Raw genomic sequence first — 13,096 nt, forward strand, 5'->3', positions numbered from 1 at the left:
AGAGTTATACTGAGAGTTATACTTTGAGTTATACTTAGAGTTATACTTAGAGTTAGCATCTGCACAATGCCATAGCTCGCATTGAATGAGGCTGAATATGTGCATTTATGAGTTGATGATGGTGAGAATGCGGCGCCTGTGTCTTCATGTGTCTTCTTGTGTCTTCATGTGTCTTCATGTGTCTTCATGTGTCTTCTTGTGTCTTCATGTGTCTTCCTGTGTCTTCATGTGTATGTCATGTGTCTTCATGTGTCTTCCTGTGTCTTCATGTGTCTTCATGTGTACGTCATGTGTCTTCATGTGTCTTCCTGTGTCTTCATGTGTCTTCATGTGTATGTCATGTGTCTTCATGTGTCTTCATATGTCTTCATGTGTCTTCCTGTGTCTTCATGTGTCTTCATGTGTCTTCATATGTCTTCATGTGTCTTCCTGTGTCTTCATGTGTCTTCATATGTCTTCATGTGTCTTCCTGTGTCTTCATGTGTATGTCATGTGTCTTCATGTGTCTTCCTGTGTCTTCATGTGTATGTCATGTGTCTTCATGTGTCTTCATATGTCTTCATATGTCTTCCTGTGTCTTCATGTGTCTTAATATGTCTTCATGTGTCTTCCTGTGTCTTTATGTGTATGTCATGTGTCTTCACGTGTCTTCCTGTGTCTTCATGTGTGGTCATGTGTATGTCATGTGTCTTCATGTGTCTTCATGTCATGTGTATGTCATGTGTCTTCATGTGTATATCATGTGTCTTCATGTGTCTTCTTGTGTCTTCATGTGTCTTCATGTGTCTTCATGTGTATGTCATGTGTCTTCATGTGTCTTCATGTCATGTGTATGTCATGTGTCTTCATGTGTATATCATGTGTCTTCATGTGTCTTCATGTGTCTTCTTGTGTCTTCATGTGTCTTCATGTGTCTTCATATGTCTTCATGTGTCTTCCTGTGTCTTCATGTGTATGTCATGTGTCTTCATGTGTCTTCCTGTGTCTTCATGTGTATGTCATGTGTCTTCATGTGTCTTCATATGTCTTCATGTGTCTTCCTGTGTCTTCATGTGTCTTAATATGTCTTCATGTGTCTTCCTGTGTCTTTATGTGTATGTCATGTGTCTTCACGTGTCTTCCTGTGTCTTCATGTGTGGTCATGTGTATGTCATGTGTCTTCATGTGTCTTCATGTCATGTGTATGTCATGTGTCTTCATGTGTATATCATGTGTCTTCATGTGTCTTCTTGTGTCTTCATGTGTCTTCATGTGTCTTCATGTGTATGTCATGTGTCTTCATGTGTCTTCATGTCATGTGTATGTCATGTGTCTTCATGTGTATATCATGTGTCTTCATGTGTCTTCATGTGTCTTCTTGTGTCTTCATGTGTCTTCATGTGTCTTCATGTGTCGTCATGTGTCTTCATGTGTCTTCATGTGTCTTCATGTGTATGTCATGTCAACAGTGCCATCGGATCTCTGTCTGATTGTTCAAACTGTGAAGCTTTTAATGAGGGAAATGATGCAAAAAAGGACTAAATAATGTGGCAAAGACAAAAATGACAGAAAAAAGGCACATGCATCTGAAGGTCACTCGCACATGCATCTGAAGGTCACTCGCACATGCACCTGAAGGTCACTCGCACATGCATCTGAAGGTCACTCACACATGCATCTAAAGGTCACTCGCACATGCATCTGAAGGTCACTTGCACATGCATCTGAAGGTCACTCGCACATGCATCTGAAGGTCACTCGCACATGCACCTGAAGGTCACTCGCACATGCATCTGAAGGTCACTCGCACATGCACCTGAAGGTCACTCGCACATGCATCTGAAGGTCACTCACACATGCATCTGAAGGTCACTCGCACATGCATCTGAAGGTCACTTGCACATGCATCTGAAGGTCACTCACACATGCATCTGAAGGTCACTCGCACATGCATCTGAAGGTCACTCGCACATGCATCTGAAGGTCACTCACACATGCATCTGAAGTTTACTTGCACATGCACCTGAAGGTCACTCGCACATGCATCTGAAGGTCACTTGCACATGCATCTGAAGGTCACTCACACATGCATCTGAAGTTTACTTGCACATGCACCTGAAGGTCACTCGCACATGCATCTGAAGGTCATCTCATGTTAATACTGTGTTGATAGCTTGGAGCAGGCCGAATCCTGTTCAATCATTACATAAACGTTCAAGACTCATATTAGAAACCTCGACATCATCACCTCTGTCCTGGTCTTGTTATGAATAGGTTTTTAAACTTTGATCATTTGATTAATAGTTAAATCATTTAAATTCTTCCTGGTGCTGCTTCTCAGAAACACTTAGTTAACCCGCCCCCGACTCGCCAAAGCTGCCTTTTCCTCTGAACAAGAGAGTCCAACTTACACACAATGTTTTACACGTGTGACGACGAAACGGCTGTTGTCCAAACAAGTTCACCCATATTTATGATGGACATGAATGAAAAGGACATGTTTGTGTGTAGTATTTGATCTGAGCCTTCTTAGAGTGACGTCATCCACATGACATTAGAGTCAAGTGTTTTGCCAAAGGACACAACAGCAACCTTAGGATCAGAAGACAACCGCTCTACAAACTCTTGTAACTTTATTGGTGTAAAACAGTTATTATAAGTATAAAGTGAATGATTGAATAGAAAATCATAAAAACCTTTCAAACCACTTTAAACAATTTCTGCTGATTATAAGCACCTCATTAAGTGCAAAGCTCTTAGTAACACATCTATCATATGTTTCCTGCTACACAATGCGTGACACACACCAGCTGTATGTCAGTACGTCAGGTCGACTCTCCTGACCGTAACTCTTTAACATGATGTGCAGCTCTGAACATGGCGTCTGTGATGGAGAAGCTCATCAGCCCTCTGGCCTCCAGCCCGGCCGAGCCCCCCCGCAACAAGGTGACGGTGGTGGGCGTGGGCCAGGTGGGCATGGCCTGTGCCATCAGCATCCTGCTCCGGGTGAGTGACGCCGGCATCAAACCTGACAAGACTCGTTTACTGTTTTAAGACCAGACACGACGGGACAGACTCATTTCAAACGTCACTTTTCTCTCGGAACATTCACACTGACAATATCAAAACAACAACACTGTCCAATCTGCTACAAAAGATGTTTATTCATCATTGAATCCACCTCATCCATGGATTTCTCTGGGACACTGGTTCACTTGTATCGTCTGGACAACAAGACTCAGAAAGATCTAGTTTACTAAGATAATAAATATATTCTCTTGTATTTATTGTGTCAACAATGTGACACAGGAAATTGTGTTATATGACATGACATAATGAGTGTGTTACTATCACACAATGTACGCACACTATAGTATATGACACACAACACACTATAGTATTTCACCCTGGAGAGACTCAGACACAAAAGCAGAAAAGATGTTTTAGCAAACTTTCTTGCAAAGTTTATTTGGCGCTCAGACCCCGGTGGAAGGTGTAGCGATCATGGGCACTCCATGATTTGATTGAATTAGATACCTTCCCCCCGGAGCCTGGAGACTGGTGGTGGTAGATGTGGAGAGAATAATAGATGAGGAGGAGCAGGGGAGGTGGTGGGTCGCAGATACGGTTTGAAGCGACTGAGCCATCAGCCTGAGCGCTTAAATGCTGCCGCCTGTGCGTTGATTGGAGCGGGGAGGAGTGACTGAGAGCGTTGATTGGGGATGAGGAGCAGGTGTAGGGGCCATGACGCGGACGTCCCCCGTCCTTTTACCAATCCTTCTTGGCCGGGAAAAACTGCATAACCTCTTTGGGATAAGCGCAGAAACCTGGAAGAGTCCATGGTGAAGTGAGGGATCTGACTCTCACAGACGGACAGGCCACGCCCGCTTGAGTGCGATGATGGCGCTGGGGAGAGGGGTCCTTCCATGGAGGCCGACGCAGATTTAGGTTAGGTCTTCCAGGTGAACTTACGCAGGCTTCATATGACACACAACACACTACAGTGTATCAACATGACATGATAAAAGAACTACAGCATCCACCTGCAGTGTCTCCACTTAAAGCTTAAAGTGTGTGTGTGTGTGTGTGTGTGTGTGTGTGTGTGTGTGTGTGTGTGTGTGTGTGTGTGTGTGTGTCAGGACCTGTGTGACGAGCTGGCCCTGGTGGATGTGATGGAGGACCGTCTCAAAGGGGAGATGATGGACCTTCAGCACGGCAGCTTGTTCCTCAAGACCTCCAAGATCTGTGCCGACAAAGGTGGGTCCTGCTGCGGTCCAGGGCCCCAGGGCCTCTGCTGCGGGCCAGGGCCCCTGCTGCGGTCCAGGGCCCCTGCTGCGGGCCGGGGCCCCTGCTGCGGTCCAGATATGTGACCCCCAGAATATATTTGACACGATAGGCAGGTGGCGAGGATCGTTACAGTACAGTGCAGTACAGTGCAGTACAGTACAGTACAGTACAGTACAGTACAGTGCAGTACAGTACAGTGAAGTGCAGTACAGTACAGTGAAGTGCAGTGCAGTGCAGTGCAGTGCAGTACAGTACAGTAAAGTACAGTGAAGTGCAGTGCAGTGCAGTGCAGTACAGTACAGTAACGTACAGTACAGTACGGTGCGGTGCGGTACAGTAAAGTGCAGTAAAGTGCAGTAAAGTACAGTACAGTGCAGTGCAGTACAGTACAGTAAAGTGCAGTGCAGTACAGTACAGTAAAGTGCAGTGAAGTGCAGTGCAGTGCAGTCCAGTGCAGTGCAGTGCAGTACAGTACAGTAACGTACAGTACAGTACAGTACGGTGCGGTGCGGAACAGTAAAGTGCAGTAAAGTACAGTACAGTGCAGTACAGTACAGTAAAGTGCAGTGCAGTACAGTGCAGTGCAGTACAGTACAGTAAAGTGCAGTGAAGTGCAGTGCAGTACAGTGCAGCACAGCACAGTACAGTAAAGTACAGTACAGTAAAGTAAAGTACAGTAAAGTACAGTAAAGAACAGTACTGTTCAGTAAAGTACAGTAAAGTACAGTAAAGTACAGAACAGTACAGTACAGTACAGTAAAGTACAGTACAGTAAAGTACAGTAAAATACAGTACAGTAAAGTACAGAACAGTACAGTACAGTACAGTAAAGTACAGTACAGTAAAGTAAAGTACAGTAAAGTACAGTAAAGAACAGTACTGTACAGTAAAGTACAGAACAGTACAGTACAGTACAGTAAAGTAAAGTACAGTACAGTAAAGTAAAGTACAGTAAAGTACAGTAAAGAACAGTACTGTACAGTAAAGTACAGTAAAGAATAGTACTGTTCAGTAAAGTACAGTAAAGTACAGAACAGTACAGTACAGTACAGTAAAGTACAGTACAGTAAAGTACAGAACAGTACAGTACAGTACAGTAAAGTACAGTACAGTAAAGTACAGTAAAATACAGTACAGTAAAGTACAGTACTGTACAGTAAAGAACAGTACTGTACAGTAAAGTATAGTACAGTACAGTAAAGTACAGTACAGTAAAATACAGTACAGTAAAGTACAGTACAGTACAGTAAAGTAAAGTACAGTACAGTAAAATACAGTACAGTAAAGTACAGTACAGTAAAGAACAGTACTGTACAGTAAAGTACAGTACAGTAAAGAACAGTACAGTAAAGTACAGTAAAATACAGTACAGTAAAGTACAGTACTGTACAGTAAAGAACAGTACTGTACAGTAAAGTATAGTACAGTACAGTAAAGTACAGTACAGTAAAATACAGTACAGTAAAGTACAGTACAGTACAGTAAAGTAAAGTACAGTATAGTACAGTAAAGTACAGTACAGTACAGTACAGTAAAGAACAGTACAGTACAGTAAAGTACAGTACAGTAAAGTACAGTATAGTACAGTAAAGTACAGTATTGTCCTGATTCTGGGTTCAGCTTCTGGCAGTTTAACTTTCGTTTAAATAGTTATTCATTGCAGTCATTACAGATAATGAAAAAGTACACAGTAATCGGTTATTGTGTTCCATATTATAAATATGAGGCGTAATAAGATAGTGACATGAGAAAATATTGGTCAAAGTTCCCAAGGACAAGGAAAATGTAGAGTAACATGCACTTTTAGAACGTTTGAAACATGTAACTCTAGGAACACATTTGTAAGAAAAAACATGCAAATACACAACATTTTAAGCGTGTAATTTTGCAAGAAAAAACCTCAAACATATGTTCTACTTTTTGTCAAATATTTGTTTATTTTTTCTATCACTCGGAATATTTGCTTAGAAGGAAATGAATAACCTAAAGATTTAATAATAAGCAAAAGTTTTCATGATGAAGGTCAAAACACAACTTCAGACAGAACTTTATTTTACTTGTGCATTGCACAAAACACAACAAATGGTTGGACATTAAGTCCTTAAATTGGTGAAACAAGTGTGTTTGTGATTTGAGAATTGGAATTCCAAAAGAAAAAGTAAATTAGCCCATAATATATACAATATTAACAATGTTTAATTGTTAAACTAAAGTGATTGCTATCGATATTGCCATTCGAGCTCCCAGTGTTGATCTGTATCAATTAGTTCCTGGTAAAGCTCTAACACAGTGACAAACAGACCATGCGTGTCCCTGATTGGCTTATCCACCTGTCAATCACGCCCATCTGAACTCAGGAGATGAAAACAGGGACCAAACTGATATCGATCTGTATAAAAATACAGAGAGAGATCATTCTGGACTTCTCTCTAATCCACTGATTAAACTACTGACATTTCCTCTCAACTTTGCACGTTTCTTATTGTAAATGTTCTTTGCTTATTGAGGGTCTTGTAGACAAAATGCCCTTAGACCTTGTGACCTTGTTTGAACCCTGACCTTGTTCTGTGTGGCAGACTACGCGGTCACAGCAAACTCTCGCCTGGTGGTGGTCACGGCGGGCGTGAGGCAGCAGGAGGGAGAGAGCCGCCTCAACCTGGTCCAAAGAAATGTCAACGTCTTCAAGGCCATCATCCCCCAGATCATCAAGTACAGCCCCAACTGCACCCTCATCGTGGTGTCCAACCCGGGTACGTGACCCGGGTGAACGGGATGAAGAAACATATGAGATCTAAGATGGCTACGACAATACAGAGCTTCTGAAAGTGTGGGGCGAGCTCGTTTAAGGAGGGGGGGTCTGCCATGGGGTCAGTCCCACTCCGTGCTTTGTCTCCTCCCTCAAAAACCTCCTCATTGAACTGACCGCTCATGAAGCCCATTGTATCTGAAGAAGACCTTTCCAGTGTATTTTTGATGCAAGTTGCAAATGAAGTAATATGACATAAAGTAACGTGACATGAAGTAACGTGACATGAAGTAATATGACATGAAGTAATATGACATAAAGTAACGTGACATGAAGTAACGTGACATGAAGTAATATGACATGAAGTAATATGACATGAAGTAATATGACATAAAGTAACGTGACATGACGTAACGTGACATGAAGTAATATGACATGAAGTAATATGACATGAAGTAATATGACATGAAGTAACGTGACATGAAGTAACGTGACATGAAGTAACATGAGATGAAGTAATATGACATGAAGTAACGTGACATGAAGTAACGTGACATGAAGTAACATGAGATGAAGTAATATGACATGAAGTAACGTGAAATGAAGTAACGTGACATGAAGTAACATGAGATGAAGTAATATGACATGAAGTAATATGACATGAAGTAATATGACATGAAGTAACGTGACATGAAGTAACGTGACATGAAGTAACATGAGATGAAGTAATATGACATGAAGTAACGTGACATAAAGTAACGTGACATGAAGTAACATGAGATGAAGTAATATGACACGAAGTAACGTGATATGAAATAACGTGACATGAAGTAACGTGACATGAAGTAACGTGACATGAAGTAACATGAGATGAAGTAACGTGACATGAAGTAATATGACATGAAGTAATATGACATGAAGTAACGTGACATGAAGTAACATGAGATGAAGTAATATGACATGAAGTAACGTGACATAAAGTAACGTGACATGAAGTAACATGAGATGAAGTAATATGACATGAAGTAATATGACATAAAGTAACGTGACATGACGTAACATGAGATGAAGTAACGTGACATGAAGTAATATGACATGAAGTAATATGACATGAAGTAACGTGACATGAAGTAACGTGACATGAAGTAACATGAGATGAAGTAATATGACATGAAGTAACGTGACATGAAGTGACGTGACATGAAGTAACGTGACATGAAGTAACGTGACACCAAGTAACGTGACATGAAGTAACGTGACATTAAGTTATATGAGATGAAGTAATATGACATGAAGTAACGCGACATGAAGTAACGCGACATGAAGTAACGTAACATGAAGTAATATGAGATGAAGTAATATGACATGAAGTAACGTGACATGAAGTAACGTGACATGAAGTAACATGAGATGAAGTAATATGACATGAAGTAACGTGACATGAAGTAACGTGACATGAAGTAATATGAGATGAAGTAATATGACATGAAGTAACGTGACATGAAGTAACGTGACATGAAGTAACGTGACATGAAGTAACGTGACATGAAGTAATATGAGATGAAGTAATATGACATGAAGTAACGTGACATGAAGTAACGTGACATGAAGTAACGTGACATGAAGTAATATGAGATGAAGTAATATGACATGAAGTAATATGACATAAAGTAACGTGACATGAAGTAATATGAGATGAAGTAATATGACATGAAGTAACGTGACATGAAGTAACGTGACATGAAGTAACGTGACATGAAGTAACGTGACATGAAGTAATATGAGATGAAGTAATATGACATACGTGAGTAACGCGACTGTAAGAAGCAGAGCGCTAAAGAGGCTTGTGTTTTAATCCAAGTTGAGATGATCCTGTTTGGAGCTTCATTTGAGCTTCTGTTTTAGTGATGCTCCCGCTCCATATTTGTGCCTGACGGACTTTCTTAGAACAACTGTAATTATTCTAGTTTTTCTCTTGTCGCTCTCTGTTTGTGTCTTGTTCTGTCGGTTTTTGTCATAGAAAATATATAGAAACCTTTGAGAAGAGCTTTGTTGTGTTTCGTGCAGTGGACGTGCTGACCTATGTGACGTGGAAGCTGAGTGGTCAGAGCTTTGTTGTGTTTCGTGCAGTGGACGTGCTGACCTATGTGACGTGGAAGCTGAGTGGTCAGAGCTTTGTTTTGTTGGTGCAGTGGACGTGCTGACCTATGTGACGTGGAAGCTGAGTGGTCAGAGCTTTGTTGTGTTTCGTGCAGTGGACGTGCTGACCTATGTGACGTGGAAGCTGAGCGGTCTGCCCAAACACCGCGTCATCGGCAGCGGCACAAACTTGGACTCTGCACGCTTTCGCTTCCTGATGGCCGAGCGGCTGGGCATCCACGCCAGCTCCTTCAACGGTTGGGTGCTGGGAGAGCACGGAGACACCAGCGGTGAGGACCACCGGTCATTTTATTATAATTCAAGTATTTATTATGTAAGACGTTAAGAACAAAGCAAAAATATACAATTGAGATCCATTCAGGAGAAGTTGGGGAGCACTTCATGGATGTTCTGGTGGAACCGATCAGAAATGTCTGATTTAATTGTTTATTTATCAGGGAAAATGCACACACAAATATTGTGTGGAAGTTTTATACATTTTGTCACAAACTTCAATAACTTGTATGGGCATTTTTGAGAAAGCTCATTGGTGTATGCTGTGTGGCAGTTCCTGTGTGGAGTGGAGCTAATGTGGCCGGGGTCAATCTGCAGAAGCTCAACCCAGAGATCGGGACTGACGGAGACCGCGAGCAGTGGAAGGCCACGCACAAGGCAGTGGTGGACAGGTACAGCACTGATCTGTGTCAGCCCCCATGAAGGAACTACTGCGGCCTGTTGTTTGCTTTTGAGGATGCTGGGATGATGACCACCTCGCTCAGAAACTTGGCTCAGACAGTTGGATTTCACTTCAGCCTCTTTATGAAATTGCGATTTCTCAACATAAGATCACTACTTTATTTAAGACTGAGGGCCCTGATGGCATTTGTGGGCGCACCACTGCATCACCACAGCTCAGTGTTGTGTTTTAGCAGATCATGTCCTCCCTTCTCTCTGATCCTCATTTCAACTCTAAGATGTCCGGTCTAATAAACGTGATCCAAACATGCAATTTTTATGGTCCTCTTTATGGTGTGTGTGTGTGTGTGTGTGTTTAGGTGTGTGTGTGTGTGTTTAGGTGTGTGTGTGTGTCTGTGTGTGTGTCTGTGTGTGTGTGTGTGTGTGTTTAGGTGTGTGTGTGTGTGTGTGTGCGCACTTAGGTGTGTGTGTGTGTGTTTATTTTTAATAACTTGTGCAGCAGAAGGCGCCCTAGCATCTGCATACAAGTGAGTTGCTATAAATTGTAAATAGGAGTGGTCCAAGGACAGACCCTTGAGGAATACTTTTGTTAAGATAAGACATTTCAGATTAAAGCCATCTGCTTGAGTTCTATTCATAAGGAAATCTGCAAACCACATTTTGAATTTGTATCAAACCCAATAGCATCAAGACGATCCAAGAGAATACAATTATCTACAGAATCAAAGGCCTTTGACAAATCAATAAAAACAGCAGCACATTCTTCATCATGGTCCAATGCTGATTGAACATGAACATGATTTAACACCAAAACCCAGGGGCTGGCTCAGTTAAAACACTGAAGCTAGAGGACAATGAACTAACTGTACTCTCTCCCCCGTAAGTCATTTTTCATTTCACGCTGTAAATCAAGCTTTGTGGCAAGTGCCCAGCAAAACTCTTGGTTCCCCAGGGTCAGAGGCTGTGCCTCTGGGGGCAGCGCAGAGACAAACTGAGGTGAGGTGCAGACGCTGGTTCACCCTGAGACCGAGCCGACCGAGGCAGAGCTCTCTATCCCAGGATGTGCCTTAACTTTATTATTATCTTTTCATGTTTTTTTTTGTTCTCTCTGGTTTTGTCCCGTTCTCCTCACATGGTTGAGAGTGGTGTCATGTGATAATAAAACCACCTGACGCTCAGAGCAGGACGCACTGGTCAAGTATCAGCACTTCCATGTAGTGCGAGGACAGTGCCACAGTCAGTCAATGGACAATGGACTTGTCTCTAAACCAGGACTGAACCTCGTCCTCGCTGAAGACAAGAGGAGCCTGTCCATTTCCTCTTGAACATGTGAATGTAGTAAACAAACTATTCACACAAATCCCATGGACGACGTTTCATTTCTCACTGACTGGATGAAGGTCCTCAAGAATACATGTCTGTGGTGTTGGAATATCTATGTTTAAATATGAAATAGCCTCTGCTGTCGTTTTAGGCCATAATCTTGTTCGCTCTTTGAACACGTTCCACTGTAGTAACTGCGTGGCTTTGTCTTGTAGTGCATACGAGGTCATCAAGCTGAAGGGCTACACAAACTGGGCAATCGGTCTGAGCGTGGCCGACCTGACGGAGAGCATCGTCAAGAATATGAGCCGTGTGCACCCGGTCTCCACCATGGTCAAGGTCAGCAAAAACATCCATCTGTATTCTTTAGTAGCTTTAGCAGACTTTTTAAAACTGTATTTGAGTTTTTTCCTGTTTCTCCAGTGGAAAGTTCTAAAGGACAGAACGTACTGAACTCAGCTATCTGGACTTGACTTAAAGGCGCACGGATGTAACTTGTACATGCTCCTATCTTGCATGTATTTAACTACGGGACAAGTGTTTTTAAATCCCATGAAAAACATGTATTCTTACTGAAAGCACAGCTGCTTTCAGTAAGAATACATGGGGGAAGCAATAAACACATCAGACGAGATTGAATCATTTTTGTTACTTTTTATTTCATGTAAAACAATGCAGGAATCACAGAGAAATGGCCAGCTATATCCTTAATCCGAGAGTGTGTTTTCTATTTAATATGTTCGCGCTACGCAGAGAATTGTGACACATGTTTTAAACATCCGCCTCATAACACGTGGACCGATGCACATAACCTGCTTCACATAACTGAGTATCCTGAAGGACGAGTGAGCAGAGACGCAGAGTCACAGTCTGTCTACCGTTTCATCAGCATTTAGCAGTACAGATGATATTTTTAGGTTATTAAGCCTTGCGTTTACCATTGCCAATATATTTACATTTAAAAAAATAAATTCATAAAAAAACAATGGGGAAAAAACGATTTTGAGTCTGTTCTATGACTTTTAGTAACGGTGCAAATTCAAGAACGAATAGGTTTTTACTGATATACAGTGATACTTTTTACTTGAGTCATTTTGATGCACCTGTATCTGTACTTTTACTTAAGCAACGTCCCACACTTGTGCGCTTCAAATGCACGTTCATGGCGGAGACACAAATACTACACAAAAGATAATTTATCTACTTTGATGAAAGAGAAGTACCATGTGTGCGAGTATTCTGAGCTGTGGTGTGTGTTTCAGAACATGTACGGCATCTCGGAGGAGGTCTTCCTGTCCCTGCCCTGTGTGCTGAACAGCAGCGGCGTCTGTAGTGTGGTCAACATGACTCTGACCGAGGCAGAGGTGGCCCAGCTCAGGAAGAGTGCTGAAACGCTGTGGGGCATCCAGAAAGACCTCAAGGATCTCTGAGCAGCTGCAGCCCTGCAACAGGACACATATCCTGCAGCACTGGCATTGTTCTTGTCATTTAAACCTCAGCTTCATCATCTCATCTTTTAGAACTTTAAATAATAGGTCTACACAAAGCACACATGACTTTATATCAGTCAGGCGTTTCCCACATCACAAGTAGCTTTCCCCCTCATGTTAATGTAAGTACACAGTTATAATAAATGCAATTAGAAGCAGAAATGCTCAAAATGAGTCTGGTGACGATCCATGGACCTAAAAGTATCACTGAGCTCGACCTATGATATCACAGAACTGGAAAGTTCAGTGTTTTCTGAGACTCAAAGGGCGACTTAGTAAACAAGTTGCATCAAACTAGTGTGAATAAAGCTAAATGAAACTCCAGATGTGTGTATGATGGGTAACAATGTTAGGACAGGGTTAAAAGAGAGAAAAATCCATTCTGCACAATATGTGTCCTTTAAAAGCAGCATTTCACACACAGTTAAAAGCAGGT

General features: G+C 41.9%; 1 protein-coding gene across 1 annotated transcript in view; it reads left to right on the forward strand.

Annotated features, from left to right (window-relative positions):
- The window catches only part of LOC140367098 (L-lactate dehydrogenase B chain), a 20,272-nt gene extending 7,246 nt beyond the window's left edge, over positions 1-13,026 (forward strand). Inside the window, exons 2-8 of the mRNA XM_072453427.1 lie at positions 2,849-2,985; positions 4,119-4,236; positions 6,843-7,016; positions 9,268-9,441; positions 9,720-9,837; positions 11,386-11,509; positions 12,433-13,026. Coding sequence (XP_072309528.1) covers positions 2,857-2,985; positions 4,119-4,236; positions 6,843-7,016; positions 9,268-9,441; positions 9,720-9,837; positions 11,386-11,509; positions 12,433-12,600 — 1,005 coding nt within the window. The 5' untranslated portion in view covers positions 2,849-2,856 and the 3' untranslated portion in view covers positions 12,601-13,026. The remainder of the gene's footprint in view (positions 1-2,848; positions 2,986-4,118; positions 4,237-6,842; positions 7,017-9,267; positions 9,442-9,719; positions 9,838-11,385; positions 11,510-12,432) is intronic.
- Positions 13,027-13,096: the final 70 nt, after the last annotated feature.

This window comes from Eucyclogobius newberryi, unplaced genomic scaffold (genome assembly GCF_026437365.1).
Source record: "Eucyclogobius newberryi isolate DKJ021-1_F unplaced genomic scaffold, fEucNew1.0.hap1 SCAF_2, whole genome shotgun sequence".
Lineage (NCBI taxonomy): Eukaryota > Metazoa > Chordata > Actinopteri > Gobiiformes > Gobiidae > Eucyclogobius > Eucyclogobius newberryi.